At 44.2% G+C, this 17,462-nt stretch overlaps 2 protein-coding genes and 1 pseudogene across 2 annotated transcripts in view; 2 read left to right on the top strand and 1 right to left on the bottom strand.

Annotated features, from left to right (window-relative positions):
* RAB8A (RAB8A, member RAS oncogene family) overlaps positions 1 to 17,462 on the top strand; it is a 405,903-nt gene that overhangs the window by 137,184 nt on the left and 251,257 nt on the right. The gene's annotated exons all lie outside the window — the stretch shown is intronic.
* Positions 8,835 to 9,835, top strand: LOC126942307 (olfactory receptor 10H3). Its single transcript, XM_050769742.1, has one exon. The coding sequence runs from the start codon at positions 8,885 to 8,887 to the stop codon at positions 9,833 to 9,835; it is 951 nt and encodes a 316-aa protein (XP_050625699.1). The 5' UTR covers positions 8,835 to 8,884.
* Positions 11,693 to 16,684, bottom strand: LOC126942342 (cytochrome P450 4F11-like; annotated as a pseudogene).

The raw sequence follows: 17,462 nt of genomic DNA, 5'->3' as shown, positions 1-17,462 counted from the left end.
TGACACAAACAAACCAGCTCAGAAGACCAAAATCATTATCAGTCAATGACAATGACTTTTACAAGGTGGACTCTCACAGTTCTCTGGTTACTCCTGTTTTTCACTTGGGGAGAGGAGCCTCAGAGCTGCAAAGTCCTTTCTCCAAAGACACACAGTGAGAGCTGGGGTTTCCACCCTGGGTCTGATGTCTCTGCAACTTGTAAACATTTCAGAAAATTCTCTCTGGAAGCCAGAGTGGAGTGTGTGCAGAGGACAGGAGATAAGGAGGAGGATGGGGCGGTGGCCCAGGAGAGGGGATGGAGAGGAGCGGAGCAGATGGAGAAGTGCTTAGTAGGAGAGAGGATGCCCAGCAATGGGAGGGATGGGGAAGGAAGGTGGCTGATGCTGGGGGATGGTTTCCGGGTAGGGTGGCTGCGTGGTCAGAAGACTTTCCTTCCATGTCATAAGTGTGGTCTTTTCATGTGGGATACGTCATCCTCACGCCAGTAAAGTTCCTCACAGTCCGGGTGATTCTGTGTTTTCCAAGCACTGGGCTGACTCCTGTTTTGGTGGGGGGGATACTTGGGGACAATGTCCTAGTGAGACTAGTAGGGGGTGTAATGATGGATGGGCCCATCCAGAACGAAGGATTTCAGAAACTCTTGTAGCAATGTGGCTCACATTATTCATAAAAATATTTCTGTTTTCTTTTATGGCAGAATTCAGGTGCAGAAGTTTGAGGCCATGATATTTCCAGTTTGTGGCTTTTGATTGACACTGGTTTATGCAAGATCCTTTTCTTATTTCATTTGTTTATCTCCTTTGGTTCACTTTGTTTCCATTCTTTGTGTGACAGGCATTTTCATATACTTAACATGCATTTTTTGATTTGTATGTGTTCTTATAAGATACACATTGCTTTCTGTCTGCACAAAATTTAATGTGACTGCTTTTAAATGGTAAATTAATGGACTTAATTTGATTGGAGAAGTTTTAACTTTATAGAAATATCGGTCAGAAAGTATAGAGAGCTCTCACATACGTCTCACCCCTGCATGTGTGGTCATCTCTCCTATTATTGATATCTTGCATTTCTGTAGCACCTGTGTTACAATCAATGAACCAATATTGATGCATTATTATTAACTAAATTCCATAGTTTATATTAGGTTATACTCTTTGCATTGTGTACATGGATTTTGACAAATGACCTGGGTTCATTATCACTATATCATTCAGAATCATTTCATGTACATATATTCTTAATGTGTCCACATGGAATTACGCTGAAGAGTTCATTCTGTTTTTTGTTTTTTTCCACTCAATATTATTTTAATGATTCACTTACATTACTATGTGGGCATCAAACTCCTGCTAAAAGCACTATATCCTTTTGCTTTCATATCCGTTGTTTGCCGCTATATCTTTTACCTGCCTTCTCTCCAATTAGGAACAAGCAGGGTTATCCAACACCCCCACTGAAATAACTGCTGCAGGGACCATTCTCTTACATGTCCCACTGTAAACAGGTTTCAGAAGTCAAGATAGACACACAGTAGCAAGTTTGCTGGTACACAGAGCATGAATCCCATTAAAAATTTTAATTTCCACCATTCTACATGCCCACTAATAGTGCATAAGTATTTCTTCTTCTTCACCTCCCCCTCCCCTTTCCCTTCTTCTTCCTCCTCTTCCTCTTCCTCTTCTTTTTCTTCTCCTTCTCCTTCTTCTTCTCTTTTTTATTATTATTATTATTATTATTATTACTGAGATGGAGTCTCACTCTGTGGCCAAGGCTGGAGTGCAGGGGTGGGATCTCAGCTCACTGAAACTTCCACCTTCTGTGGCTCAATCGATTGTCATGCCTCAGCTTCCCAAGTAGCTGGGATTACAAATGTGTACTCCCAGCCTGGCTGATTTCTGTATTCTTGGTAGAAATGGGGTTTTGCCATGTTGGCATAGCTGATCGTAAACTCCTGGCCTCATGTAATCCTCCTGCTTCGGCCTCCCAAAGTGCTGGGATTACAGGCGTGAGCCACCATTCCCTGCCTATAGTGTGTAAATTATTTCTTTCTCCTCATAGCCCAACCAATATTGGACATTTTATAATTTGGAGAATTGCATAGGCATACAGTGAAATTCCACTGCTGTCTTTCATTTTCCCCTTCTCTCCATTCTTTTCTTCCTTTTTGTTTTCTTTTTTCTGTGTGTGAGCATCCTTTCATTTGCCTGAGTAACTCCTGTGCATCATCTTCTCACATCTTTTGCTTTTTGCATTAAGGTACCGACTTCTTCTTGATATAACTGGTTTCTTGTTTGTTCTAGATATTATTCCCTTGTCAGTTTTTAAGAAACTCCCCACACGACTTGGATGCGCTCCTGTCGGTTTCAGACAATGCAAATATCTTTTCCCCCTTTCCCATCTACCTGTTAACTTCATCCCAGAAATCCTTTGTTAAGTGGAAATCCTCAATGTTGATTTTTTTTCATGTTTTAAAAATCATCTTAATGTTTGTGCCTTGGAAATGTTGTTTAGGAAGTCTTTCCTCAAGCCTAGATCACAAAGTTATTCTCCTATACTTTCTTCTATTAAATTTATACTTTGATATTTGGTATTTATTTCTTGAATGCATCTGGATCCTCCTTTGTATGTGCTGTTAGGCAGAAATTCGTATTTACTTTGCTTCATAAAATGAGCAGTTTTCTCACTACAACGAGTGAACAATCTACCTTTTCCTCTTGATTTGTGCCAGCACATTTATCATGTACTGTATTAGGTTTTGAACAATGCAGGGTTATTTTCTTAGATTTCCAGTCAGCTTATTCAGATCTATGTCTGTTCCACGTTTCATAATTTTAAAAATGACTATGACTCTATTGTGTGTCTCAGCATGTGGGAGGGAACAGCTCTTCTCTTGATTCCATTTTTATAATATTAGTATGGCTTTGCACTAACATTTATTTATTTATTTATTTATTTAAGACAGAGTCTCACTCTGTTGCCCAGGGAGCACACTGCAACCTCCGCCTCCCGGGTTCAAGCAATTCTCGTGCCTCAGCCTCCCAAGTGGCTGGGATTACAAGTGGGCCATCACGCCCGGCTAATTTTCCTATATTTAGTAGAGACGGGGTTTCGCCATGTTGCTCAGGCTGGTCTTGAATTCCTGACCTCAAGTGTTCTGCCCAACTTGGCCTCCCAAAGTGCTGGGATTATAGGCTTGAGCCACCGTGCCTGGCTTGACATTTATTTTTCTGAAGGAATTTTCAAATAGTTTTATCAAATTTAGAGTTGATTCACTGGAATTGTAAATATAATACAATATTATATTATTGAGTATGATTAAGTATTGAGGTTATAATTTGAGGTTGAATTGACATCATTAGCATGTCAGGCCATCCCAGCCAAGACTGTACACTGCTCCCCACGTGTTCAGATCATCTTCTACATTTTTATTAGTATGTATTTAAATTTTTTTCTTTGGAGTTATGGCATGTTTTTGGTTAATTCCTAGATATGTTATAGCAGATTTTTTCAAAGTGTGATAACAGGACCTCTGCAGGGTGGTCCCTGAAGTCCTTATTTTTCAAATTTACATGTGAGAATATATTTTCATAATATGCCTCAACATATTGACGCAGACTGAATGAAGAGGCAGATTAAAGCATCAAACTGTTTCCTGTCAAGCCAGGACATATGATGCATTTGCTAAAATGTCAAACAAGGCCACTCTTCTCATGAAATGCTTTTTTCCTACTGTGGTTATTTGCCTGAAAATGTTTCTTATATTAGTATGCAAGAGATTTATTACTGCTCTTTAAAAAAATTTTTTTTGAGATGGAGTCTCACTCTGTTGCCCAGGCTGGAGTACAGTGGCGTGATCTCCGCTCACTGCAATCTCCTCCTCCAGGGTTCAAGTGATTCTCGTGGCTCAGACTCCCGAGTGGCTGGGATTACAGGCGCATGCTCCCACACCCAGCTAATTTTTGTATTTTTTGTAGAGACGTGGATTCACCATGTTGGCCAGGCTAGTCTCAAACTCCTGACCTCAAGTGATCCACCCACCTCAGCCTCCCAAAGTGCTGGGATTACAGGCATGAGCCATCATGCCTGGGAGTGCTCTTTTAAATATACTAATAACTAAATATTTTTAATGATTTTCAATTTTCATTTCCAATATGGTAAAAATGGATAGTTCTAAACCACATAAACAAAAGCCCTTTAGAGTGCTTAGTAACTTTGAGGTGTAAAGGGATCCCGAGCGATGTTTCTTTATATTAATTGTTTGTGTTGCTATTGGGAATGTTCTCTTTCTCTGTATTCAAATTCTACTTCTTAAATGCTTGTTACTGGTGTGGTACTAGGAGGAACACCGTGATTTTTGCCAGCTGACCTTGCCTTCTGCATCACTGGGCTCTGTTATTGTTCTAACAGATGATGTCATCATTCTTTTATCTTTTCTAGGTAGATGATCACGTCTCTTCCCTTCCAGTCCTTAGATACCTTAGATGCCTGGTTTCTTTTTCTTGCCTTATACCATCACTCACGACGTTCAGCTCCATGTTAAAGAACAGCAGAGTTAGTGAGTATCCTTGGGTTTTTCTGGATCCTAAAGTGATGCATTGAAAGCTTTCTTCTTTAGAGTTGTATTTGCTGATTTTGTGCTGTATATTCTATATCTAGCTAAGAAAGCCTCCCTGGATTTTGTGTTGTGAAGTGTTTTTTAAAAAATCATAATAGGAATAGAGTTTTAGAGAATGTATTTATGCCTTGATTGAAATAGTCGTGATTTTTCCTTTTAAATCGATTCCTGTGATAAACTGTATGATAGGTTTTCTGATGTTAACCAATCTTGTCATTTATGGAATAAACCAATACCACTTGATCATGGTAAATTATTTTTAATACACCATTAGATTTGACCAGGTTATGTTTTATTCTGGAATTTTAAATCTGCCTGGATAGGTGAAGTAGGCGTATAATTGTCTCTTTTTTCGGTAAAGATTCTTACCTGATTTTAGACCAAGATTGTATTAACCTGAGGAGGTGTGCTGGTCAGATTTCCTAACTCTTCTGTTTTTTTGGAGATCATGTATAAGATACTAACCAACTGTTTTCTTAATAGTTTAATAGTACTTACCACACTTTAATAAAATCCACTGGGGCAAAGATTTTAGAGAGAGATGATCTTTGACTACCATTTCAATTTCTCTAAAGCTTATTTGAGCATATAGGATCCCTTTTTTCTTACACCAGTTTTGGAATTTTATATTTTTCTAAGTACTTGTTCATTTCATCTACAATGTAAATTTATTATTTCTTTTACTGTTTTTATCAATTTAAAAATAACCATTGTCTCTGTCATTATTTCCCATTTGTAATTTTGGGTTCTGTTATTGGTACCTTCTCCTTGTTTATTTCTATCTTATTAATTTTTTCCAATAACTTGATCTTGATTTTATTAAGCATGATTTTTTTCTTGAGGCAGTTTCTTGATAAAGGTATTTTGAACTGTGTATTTCCTTCAAAGTACTATTTTAGGTTAAAATATTGTCATTCAATATTTAAATTATCATTTAATTCTAAATATTCCACTATTTTATAATTTACTGTTGAAACTGAAGATTATTTAATTATACAGTTATCTTCCAAATACATGAGATTTGTAAAGCTATTTCTCCCCTATTGATTTTTAATGTTAATTCATTATAATCTATATCACATTATTATGCTTTGGAATTAAATAAATGTTTATATCCTAATTAAATGTCAATTTTTGTAAAAGTCTCTTAGTGGTTGAAAAAAATGTTAATTTTCTTTTTGGTGAAGAGTCTAATATATCTAATAGATAATTGAAAGGGTGGCCTGACCCTCCACACCTGTGGGCACTTCTCATTAGGTGGAACGAGAGACTTGAGAAAAGAAATGAGACACAGAGACAAAGTATAGAGAAAGAAAAAGTGGGCCCAGGGGACTGGCGCTCAGCATACAGAGGACCCGCGCCAGCACCGGTCTCTGAGTTCCCTCAGTATTTATTGATTATTATCTTTACCATCTTGGAAAAGGGGAAGTGGCAGGATAATAGGATCATCGTAGGGAGAAGGTCAGCAGTAAGGCATATGAATAAAGATCTCTGTGACATGAATAAGTTTAAGGAAAAGTGCTGTGCCTTGATATGCATGTGCAAACATCTCCATAAATCTTTTTAGTGCATGAAGAGCAGCATTGCCGCTAGCAAGTCCCACCTTCAGCCCTAAGGCGGTTTTCTCCTTTCTCAGTAAATAGAACATACAATCGGGTTTTACACTGAGATGTTCCGTTGCCCAGGGACGGGCAGGAGGCAGATGCTTTTCTCTATCTCAACTGCCAAGAGGCCTTCTTTCCTCTTATACTAGTCCTTCTCAGCACAGACCCTTCACGGGTGTCAGGCTGGGGGACGATCAGGTCTTTCCCTTCCCACGAGGCCATATTTCAGACTATCACATGGGGCGAAACCTTGGACAATACCTAGCTTTCCCAGGCAGAGGTCCCTGCGACCTTCCACAGTGTATATGTCCCTGGGTACTTGAGATTAAGAGAATGGTGATGACTTTTAACCAGCATACTGCCTTCAGGCACTTGTTTAACAAAGCACACCCTGCACAGCCCCAAATCCCTTAAACCTTGAGTCACCACAGCACGTGTCTCTTGCAAGGACAGGGTTGGGGGTAGGGTCACAGGTTAATAGCATCTCAAATACAGAACAAAATGGAGTCTCTTATGTCTACTTCTTTCTATATAGACACAGTTACAGTCTGATCGCTCTTTCTTTTCCCACAGATAATGTCTGGATATTATTAATTGCCTTATAATTAATAATCAATAAATTGCATTTCCTAACTCTGCTACAATTTCTAACTATAATAATCTATCTGCCTGTATATAGATTGTGGTGGCTCACACCTGTAATCTCAGCACTTTGGGAGGCCAAGGAGGGCAGATCACCTGAGGTCAGGAGTTTGAGACCAGCCTGGCCAACGTGGTGAAACCCCGCCTCTACTACAAAAATTAGCTGGGTGTGGTGGCATGCGCCTGTAATCCCAGCTACTAGGGAGACTGAGGCAGGAGAATCAGTTGAACCTGGGAGGGGGAGGTTGCAGTGAGCCGAGATCGCACCATTGCACCCCAGCCTGGATGACAGAGCAAGACTCCGTCTCAAAAAAAAAAAAAATCAATCTGATATTGATTTGGCTATTGCTATCTATCTCACTGAAGTTTTGTTGATTATTTATTAATATTCCAGGATATATAGTTATATATAGTATTTATGCTAGTTGCTATGTTCTTTTAATGGGTATAAATATTATTCTCTGTCCCTTAGTGTGTGTGCATGTGTGTGTGTGTGATTTAAAAATCTTAGTATACATTGAAAAAGTAAACATTTTTCTTCATAGTCAAAATAACCAGATAAAACTTAAAAAAATAATTAACTGAGCATGGTGGCTTACGTGTATAATCCCAGCACTTTGGGAGGCTGAGACAGGAAGATCGCTTGAGTCCAGGAGTTAGAGACCAGTTTGGGCAACAAAACAAAGCCCTGTCTCTATGAAAAAACAAAAACAAAACAAAACAAAAAAAACCATTAAATTAAACAGATTAGGTGGCACACACCTGTAGTCCCAGCTATTTAGGGGGCTGAGGAGAAGGATCACTTGAGCCCAGGAGTTCCGGGATGCAGTGAGTCATGATCCTACTACAGCACTCTAACCTGGTGGACATAGTGAGACCTTATCTCTAAAAAAATTCATAACTTGATCAATAATAATGCTTTACTATTACTCATACCTAATCATTCATTCATACTATAATCAAAATGTTCTCTATTGCCTTAAAAATACTTACAGCTGGTTACGTAGATCAAGATTCAACTAGTCCCCTATGTTGCATTCAGTGGTTATGTCCTGGAATCTCTCCTATCCTTTGAATGAGCCTTTATCCAATGAGACCAGACCAATTGTTCTGTGGAATTATCCACCTTCTGAATTTTTCTGAAAGCTTCCTCACAGTGTCACTTAGCTTATTCCTCCATCTTCTGTACAATGATTATTCTTTTTGGCTAGTGGGCATCTTTTCAATCTAGTACCCACAGGCTTTTAATATTATCCCATTACTTAGTGAAAGTTTCATTTCACACTGGTACAAGATATCCAAAGCTTTCTTCCATGTCCAGACCAAGATCAGCCATGTCTCAAGGAACTCTGGTTTCCTGGAGTGGCATATGGTATTAGAGATATTGTGATCACTGTTTCCTTACATTTAACCTTTTATTATTATTAAGACTGCAACCTCAGCTTTCATCTGGAACATATTTGTCTGACACGTATCCAGCCTTTTCTTTTCAAATTTTCTGTTCAATTTTTTAGAATAGTAAAAGTAACATTAGAAATAAGATGGCATAAATGAGTACCAATAAAACAGCATTAAAATAAATGTAAATGGGTTAAATAAGCAATTAAAAGATAAAGACACTCAGGGAAAAAAAATTTAAACCTCAAGATCAAAATATATGTTTTCTAGAACTGGCACATTATCAAGAGACTCTGACCCTGATCATCTATGCCTGTCTCTAATGGCTCCAAGTATTGAACCTTTTCTTTATGTTAGTCAGTGTTACTAGAAACCCAGTTAGTAGCCAAAATCTGACTTGATCATCTAGTATACTGATCTCATTTGATCTTTGTCACATTGCTGAATGTTAAGAACTACTATTATTTACTCCATTTTACAGATGAGGAATGTGAGACCCAGAAAATTCTGCCAGTTGTTGAATAACATAGAGCTGTTGAGTTGCCATTTGGTCTGTTCTAGAGTCTGTGTTTTAACCACTGTCATTTAATTTTATTTCTAATCTCACCAGATGCAGTATCCATGCCTGGTCAGAACTACAGCACCATGTCTGAATTTATCCTCTTTGGCTTCTCAGCCTTCCCCCAGCAGCTCCTGCCCGTCTTGTTCCTGCTGTACCTCCTGATGTTCCTGTTCACATTGCTGGGCAACCTTCTCATCATGGCCACAATCTGGATTGAACACACACTCCACACACCCATGTACCTCTTCTTGTGTGCCCTCTCCATCTCTGAGATTCTGTTCACTGTTGCCATCACCCCTCGCATGCTGGCTGATCTGCTCTCCACCCATCGTTCCATCACCTTTGTGTCTTGTGTCAGTCAGATGTTCTTCTCCTTCATGTTTGGCTTCACTCACTCCTTCCTTCTCATGGTCATGGGTTATGATCGTTACGTGGCCATCTGCCACCCACTGCGTTACAATGTGCTAATGAGCCCCCATGACTGTGCCCGTCTTGTGGCCTGGACCTGGGCTGGTGGCTCAGTCATGGGGATGATGGTGACAATGATAGTTTTTCACCTCACTTTCTGTGGGTCTAACGTGATCCATCATTTTGTCTGTCATGTACTTTCCCTCTTGAAGTTGGCCTGTGGGAACAAGACATCATCTGTCATCATGGGTGTGATGCTGGTGTGTGTCACAGCCCTGATAGGCTGTTTATTCCTCATCATCCTCTCCTATGTCTTCATTGTGGCTGCCATCTTGAGGATTCCCTCTGCTGAGGGCCGGCACAAGACTTTCTCCACATGTGTATCCCACCTCACTGTGGTGGTCGTGCACTATAGTTTTGCCTCCCTTATCTACCTCAAGCCCAAGGGCCTCCATTCTATGTACAGTGACACCTTGATGGCCACCACCTATACTGTCTTCACCCCCTTCCTTAGCCCAATCATTTTTAGCCTAAGGAACAAGGAGCTGAAGAATGCCATAAAAAAAAAGTTTTTCAGAAAGTTCTGCCCTCTAAGCTCCTAATGGCCAGTTTGGTGGTGATAAAATATAATAGAAGGGCTGGGGATAATAATGTGTATCTCCGTAGGACTGTTGTAAGGGTTCAGGTATGTGAAAATACCTGAAAATATGTGTTTGATACATACTAGCTATTGTTTCCCCCCTCCCTTTTTGCTTAGGCTCCTGTGATCATAATCTCTTGTTTATGAGCCATTGTAATAAACTTTATCCCATGATCTGTGCCTAGAAATGTGTTTTCTATCTATGGACAGGTGATCATCACGTGGGTGTGTCTGGGCACTTATGAACATGGTTCTTCTTGAATGCACAGGCAAAAAGTATTTTCTTTACCCCTAGTGTAAGAAGCAGCAAGAATATCATCATAGTCATAAATTCCACCAAGTATTGAAGTTTTTCTATGTATCTGATACCGTGTCTAGTGTTTTACAAATATTATCCTTTTAATTAGAAGAAATGTACAAAGGAAAATAAACTACTTGTCTGGTTTCTTTTCCTTTTTTTTTTCTTTTTCTTTTTCTTTTCTTTCTTTCTTTCTTTTCTTTTCTTTTTTTTTTTTTTTTTTTTTTTTTTTGAGAAGGAGTCTTGCTCTGTCACCAGGCTGAAGTGCAATGGTGCAATCTCAGCTCACTGCAACCTCCCCATCCCTGGTTCAAGTGATTCTCCTGCCTCAGCCCGGCGAGTAGAGGTGGGGTTTCACCACTCGATCTCTTGACCTCTTGATCTGCCCGCCTTGGTCTCCCAGAGTGCTGGGATTACAGGTGTGAGCCACCACGCCAGGCCGCCGAAATTGGTTTCTTATTTAAAGTTCCTCACTGTCTTTGGGAGACATATACCCTAAGTGTGTGTGTGTGGATATTATGTTGAATAGAGTGAAGGATATCAGAATGCAAAAGTGGAGAGAGAGCAAGGGGAGAGAGAAAGAGAGAGAGATACAGAGACAGGAGAAAGGCAACTAGCAAGGCCCACTGTGTCACCCCATGGAATTTAGGTTGACTCCGAAAAAGGATACAAACCAACAAGTCTTACATGCTGCTTGCTGTGCCTGAGTAATCAACTACCCTTTGTCTCTGACCCAGGGGTCCTACGTCTTCTATCAGAATGCATGAAACAGTAACTAACAGTCAGTTAACTTATCAGCTTGCAAGTAAGAGAAACACCCTAGGCACATCACAAAATCCTGACCCCAAATTCTTCACTTCTCCTTGTATTTACACCCTTTGCACAGTAATTTTTCAGCAGCTTTCATTAATAGATAGATTCTATTTTACACCCTTTGAGTCTGTGCTGGACATTTGACTTTCTTTGGCCAATACAGTGTGGTGAAAATGATGATGTAATAACTGTAATAGCCCCAAGCCTGGTTGAACTTTGAAGCATTGTAGAGACAATGTCCAGAAACATTGCAGCCTCCTCTCAGTTTCTCGGAAGCCAGTCTCTGCCATGTGAACAAAAGGGTGCCTTCTGGAGGCAGAGAATCACATGGGGGAAAGTCCAGGTGTCACAGCTGAGGCCATCCCAGATCAGCCTGAAGGTACTGAAGCCCCAAACATGTGAATGAACTGAGCCAGGATTAGCAAAGCTGACTAGCTGATCCCCAGCTGCTCATGTACCAAGAGTGATTCCTTCCACATCCAGAAGAACCAGCCAAATGTCTCACAGACTCATTAGCAATCATAAACCTCTATTGATCTAAACCAATGGGTATTGATGCAGTTTGTAATCAGTAATGGCTACTATGCAATCTTCATCTTTACTGTCTTGCATTTACATGGCTTCTGTGAAATAAACACGGAATCTAACACCTTCTGAGGGCCTACTATGTGCTAGGGACATAATTCTTTTGCATTATCTTACCACCTTTCAAGCAGGGATTATCCTCTCCATTTTACAGATGAGGAAACCAAGGCTCAGAGAGGAAGAGCAATGGCCCAATGTCATCCAGAGGAGCCAAAATTCCAGGCCAGATCTGTCCATGCTTCCTCCACCCCAAGACTCCAGCTGGGACCCAGAGTTCAAGGGACTCACGTGCATGATGGTCGCACTCTTGTTGAAGATCTTTATATAGGGCTTCAGGATGTTGAAATGAAAGGCGGGCGTCAGCATCCGACGGTGGCGGCTCCACTTGTCACCGCCACTCAGCAGTATCCCTTCTCCTAGTAGGGCAGCCAAGGAGGGTGGGCAAGAGCAGCACCTTCCCCCACCCCTGCCCAAGGTCACCCCCAACCCCTTTCACCTGCAGGTACTCACCCAGCCAGGGCTTCAGAAACCTGATGGAGAGATCATCTTGGGTGCAATGGCAGCTGGCATGAATGAGGACCATCAGGGGCCATGTAGAGGGCAAGAGAGGAACTTCAGGTGTAGGGCAAGGCTCCCTACCCACACTTTCCCCACTCCATGCCCAGCATAGCAGGAAGGGGGCCAAGGGCAAAGGACAAAGGAGGATAGAGGAAGAAGGACCAGCCCAGGCTGCAACAGCACAGTAAAGCTATGACACAACCTAACAGGGCACAGCCCACCCCAGCACCCTTTGACATGTCTCCTGCACGGCCCAACATGTTCTGCAACACACAAGCACAGCTCCACACTCTACGAAATACCTTTAAAGGAGCCTAGGACACCCTGTCTGCCCCAGCACTCTCTGTCATCTCCTGAAATGGACCTGGGACCTGGAGCATGTCTCCAACATATGTTAACATGCTTGACATGGCCACAACATACATGATGAGCCCTAAATGACACATCATCTGACATGGACCTAAGATAGTCTGGCATGACCACTGTGTACCCAACAGGCCCCAGATAGGATTTAAATATGATTTATTAAGTGTCCCGGACATGTCCCAGGTGTAACCAAGAGTTTTCTTCAAGCATGATTGCAATGGATTCTGAGACCTGACTCAGGAACACTAAAATAATAACTCTGACAATTCTCAAAGGGACCCTGGGTCCCAGACCCTGGACAAGCCACAAACATGGCCAAGAGATGACAAGGAGGAGAAAAGACAATTTCAAACCACATGTCAGAGAAGAACCAGAAAGTCTGGCACATTACCCAAGTGTCCTTGGCCACAGCTGAGTCACACACATGATGACTTCTCCATATGATCCCAGGTAAAGCATACAAGATATAACCAGGTATAACATAGAAATCATAGGCTATTTATGGGACCTCTTGGGGAAAGGTGAGCTTTATGACAAGAACTGAACTTTCAACACCCATGGTTGACACCATAAGGCAAGGGCTGCCTTAAAAGAAAAAGCAATGCAGAGAAACGGTGAAATTAAGAGGAGACAAAATCCTGATGCTGTTCATTGACACCTGGATCCAGCCATGCCTGAAGACCACTTTCTCTGGACTTTACTCTCCTTTGATTCCCTTTATTTACTTATAGTGTACAAAGTTGAGCTTCCATCACTCACAAGTGAGAGAGACCTCAGCAGCCAGGGAGAGCCAGTGACCTGCACAGAGTCACTAAGCATTTTGGGGTCAGAGCCACAGTTTCTGTGGGACACTGCCCCTTCCCTTGCTCAGCCTGGTCTGTCCAAGGACAGGAAGAGCAGAGAATAAAGGAAGATCAACAGGCTGGTGTGGGATCTCCTACTGGAGATTCTTGAGGCCTACAGGAGGAAAGCAGTGAACACAGGGTGGACGAGTGACAGGATGAGGTAGAAGGAACTGACTGACCCATCACAGGTGGACGTCGCATGAATAGCAGCCCAGATTCTCCACCAGCCACAAGTCCTCCTACTGCTCTGGGTTGAGGGATGGACAAGGTTAGTGCCAGGACTGGCTGGGCCTCCAAATACTAATGATGCTCATTGCATCATCCTACCCCACACTTAAAAAAGTCCCTATCCATAGGTCCAGATCCAGCTCCAACAACTCCTCCTCCAGGAAGCCTTCCAGCCTGCCCCAGCAGACCCCTAGTTCTCCTCTGGGTTGTCACACCCTTCTCTCTCTTGCCCATTCCTGACCCCATGAATTTGGGGTTGTCTCTGTCAAGATCCGTCTCCTCAAGTGTGGAGGTTCCTTCAGGACAGGGCTCTGGATTGAGACTTCTTGGGACTCCAGTGGTTCCCAGAACACCAGGACAGGGGGTCAGATGGCAATGGAGGGAGAAGACATTGAGATGGAAGTTGGCGAATATGTGAAGGAAAGCAGAAGATACCTCTTCCTCTTTCAATGGAGGGAGAAGAGAGGGCGGAGGGTGGGGGGACTGGGAATTGCAGGGGCTTCACAGAAGCTTAGGGGAGAAGAAACTGGAAGCCCTTGGATGGAAGCCCCCAGCACCAACCCCCGCAAGCTCTGCATGGATACCGGAGGCATTGGTGATAGACCGGATGATGTTAGGGTGGCATAAAACGATGAAGGGGAAGATGGAATCCATCCATATCCTAAAGTCCTGGGAATAGGTGGCCGACATCTGGGTCAAGTTCTTCAAGCCCTCCTCCATAGCAGTGATCTGAAAGCAAGTCAGGGGCTGTCACCCCTGTGATGGTTAATTCTAGGTGTCCACTTGACTGGGCTAAGGGATGCCCGGATATCCGGTCTAGCATTATTTCTGTGTGCGTCTATGTGGGTGTTTCAGGAGAGATTAGCATTTGAAGGTAAACTGCAGAAGGAAGATTTACCCTTCCCAATGTGGGTGGATGTCATCCAATCCATTGAGGGCATGAACAGGACAAAAAGGCAGAGGAAAGGAGGAATTTGCTCTCTCTTCTGCAGCTGGGACATCCATCTTCTCCTGCCCTTGGAACTCCAGGTTCTCAGGCTGTTTTGGACTCAGGCTGAATTTATACCACCAGCGTCCCTGGCTTCTGGCTTGCAGATGGTATATCATGGGACTTCTTGGCCTCCATCATCACATTATCCAATTCCCATAATAAATTCTTATCTCTCTGTCTCTTTCTGTCTCCATACATACATGCATTGGAGGTAAGAAGAAACAGACCCTATCTGTTTCTAAGGAGGACCCTGAGTAATGCACCTCCCCGGAAGGAGCCACAACAAGTCCCCCTGCAGCCACCGGATGTGGTGCAGCGTCTGCAGTGAGCAGCGTGTCTGGATTCTGAACAGCTGCAGGGGATTTCTGCTGACCTCTGCTCCTTCTCTCTTGGGGCTGTCCCAGGATCCGAGGGTAAACACCAAAGCAGAGGGAGAAGACAAGCTGTCTGCTCAAGAGGATGTGTTTTCTCATCCTGGAAATGATTTCAGTCTGGGGATTGCTATACGGGAAGGTCCCCATGGGAGGAGGTTTGGGGCAGCAGTGTGGCCTCAGGACATATCCCTAGGGCTGGTTCCCACATCCTTTTGTGTCCTGGCTGGTCCACATGGGCACTGGGTCCTCCCGCAGACTAAGGGTCTGCATGCTGAGGGCCCTCCGTTCTCAGCAACCCCCAGGGGAGCAGAGGTGTCTCTAAGGTCCATCAGGATGGCAGCTCCCACATGGGAGAGCCTCCCTTATGCCAGGCTCTATGCTAGTGCTTCCTGTTCACCTGTGGACACGCCCATCAATCCTGCCATTTGTAAGTGAGCAGACAGAGGCCACGTCCCCCAAAGGGGAGGGCAGTTCCAAGTTGGAGGGCAAGGTCTGGGGGTGTCAAGGACGGATTCTGAAAGGGGAAGGGAGTGACCAAATTATATCCAGGTTGGGCTAGAGGGCTCATTGGGACATCTTAGTGGGAAAGAGCACGTCACCCCTGGAAGGGGAGGGTGTGGGAGACTGCCCACACTTCTCTTCTGGCCCAGCTATATCCCTCCATAGGGGAAGGGAGTCAGAGCTAATTCCTGTGGGAAAGCAGCAGCCCAGAGATAGGCAGATACAAGCAAATGGGCCAGGCAGGGAGCAGCCCCTGTGTAGTGGACTCAGGAGGCCTCAAGTCCAGCAGTGGAGAAGGTGGGAATGCCAGGAGAACCCTGCTCTGTGCACCCCCACAGCCCTGCAGGAGCCTCTTGGAGGTGCACTATTGTAAGAAAGACAGGCAGGAAGAGGATCCAGACAGGCTGGGGTGACAGGACAGGGAAGTGAGAAAGGATTGGGAAGGGACAGCAGAGGAATGAGTGAGTGAGGAGAGGAATGAGTGAGTGAGGAGAGGAATGAGTGAGTGAGGAGAGGAATGAGTGAGTGAGGAGAGGAATGAGTGAGTGAGGAGAGGAATGAGTGAGTGAGGAGAGGAATGAGTGAGTGGGTAGAGGAATAAGTGAGTGAGGAGAGGAATGAGTGAGTGATGAGAGGAATGAGTGAGTGAGGAGAAGAATGAGTGAGTGAGGACAGGAATGAGTGAGTGAGGAGAGGAATGAGTGAGTGAGGAGAAGAATGACTGAGTGAGGACAGGAATGAGTGAGTGAGGAGAGGAATGAGTGAGTGAGGAGAAGAATGACTGAGTGAGGACAGGAATGAGTGAGTGAGGAGAGGAATGAGTGAGTGGGTAGAGGAATGAGTGAGTGAGGAGAAGAATGACTGAGTGAGGAGAGGAATGCGTGAGTGAGCCACCTCCCTCTCTTCTCTGCTGGCCCACACCTTAGCCACCCTCTAAACCCAGCTCCTTGAGCCCCATTCCTGCCCTTTGGGAAGTCCATTCACCCTGATACCCAAGGTCATCCTGCTGCCACACTCACCAGGTCCTGGTGACCTCAAACCCATTTCTGTTTTGGGGGTTGGGGGAAATACTTGAGGCAGTGGCAGCTGTCCCAGAAGGCACAGGTCCAGGCCAGGAAGCGGTCCAGGAGCCAGGAGGCCCCAGCCAGCAGCAGGAGCAGCCATGGCGATGCTGCCACCAGGCCAAGGCCCAGCCAGGACGGGCTCAGCTGCGGCATTCTGCAGGGCAGACAGGATGGAGGGTGAGATCCTGAGGCCCAGGGAAAGGCTCAGGGAGCTCCAGGGACAGTGGAAAGGAGCAGGGAAGGGTTGGGGTGAAGGCAGTAAAGGGAGGACTCTGGGATGAATAAACAAGGACTGAGAGCTAAATTCCAGAGAGCCCCAGCCAAATCCAATGGCCAAGTGGTCTCTAGTTGCCTGGTAACCACCCAGAAAGGAGAAGAGAGAGAGACTGTTCAGAGTCCAGAAAGGTCCAGCCTGAATCACTGGGAGGCTGCCAGGGGCTGGTTACCAAGAAACCACCAGTCTCCCAGGCCAGGAGCCTGGAGCCACCCCAGCCTTGGGCAGTGTCCCTCCCCATCCCAGGCCAGGACCCTCCAGTCCCACCACCCCCAGCCTGGCACCTTCTGTCGGGAACAATTTGTGCCACACAGCCTCCTCTTCTCTTCTGCTGGGAGCTCTTTGCCTCTGGCCCCTGATTTAGGGAAGGTAATGGGAGGCTGGGCTGCGCTGGGCCGGTCAATCTCCACAGCCTGGGCGCATCTGCCTTGCCTGGGTAGCCAGCCAAAATCTGGGGTTTGACCAGCTGGGGGCAGAGGACCCAGTTCAGGTAGGGGGACTGGATTCTCAGGTCTCAGCATCTCCCTCTCAGTTTAGAGGGGAAGTTGGGGAGTAGTTAAAGGGGATTCTGAACACCAAGTTTACAGCCACTCTGCCCTTTCAAGGCAAGGATGTGGCAGGTAAAAGCATGAACTTGAGAACTCGCAGCCAGCTGAGCTGGGCCAGGCCAACCGTTGTCCCAGATCATCTGG

The sequence above is a fragment of the Macaca thibetana genome, chromosome 19 (genome assembly GCF_024542745.1).
Source record: "Macaca thibetana thibetana isolate TM-01 chromosome 19, ASM2454274v1, whole genome shotgun sequence".
Classification (NCBI taxonomy): domain Eukaryota; kingdom Metazoa; phylum Chordata; class Mammalia; order Primates; family Cercopithecidae; genus Macaca; species Macaca thibetana.
The sequence above is the reverse complement of the archived record's forward strand: the minus strand, read 5'-3'. Positions and strand labels throughout refer to the sequence as shown.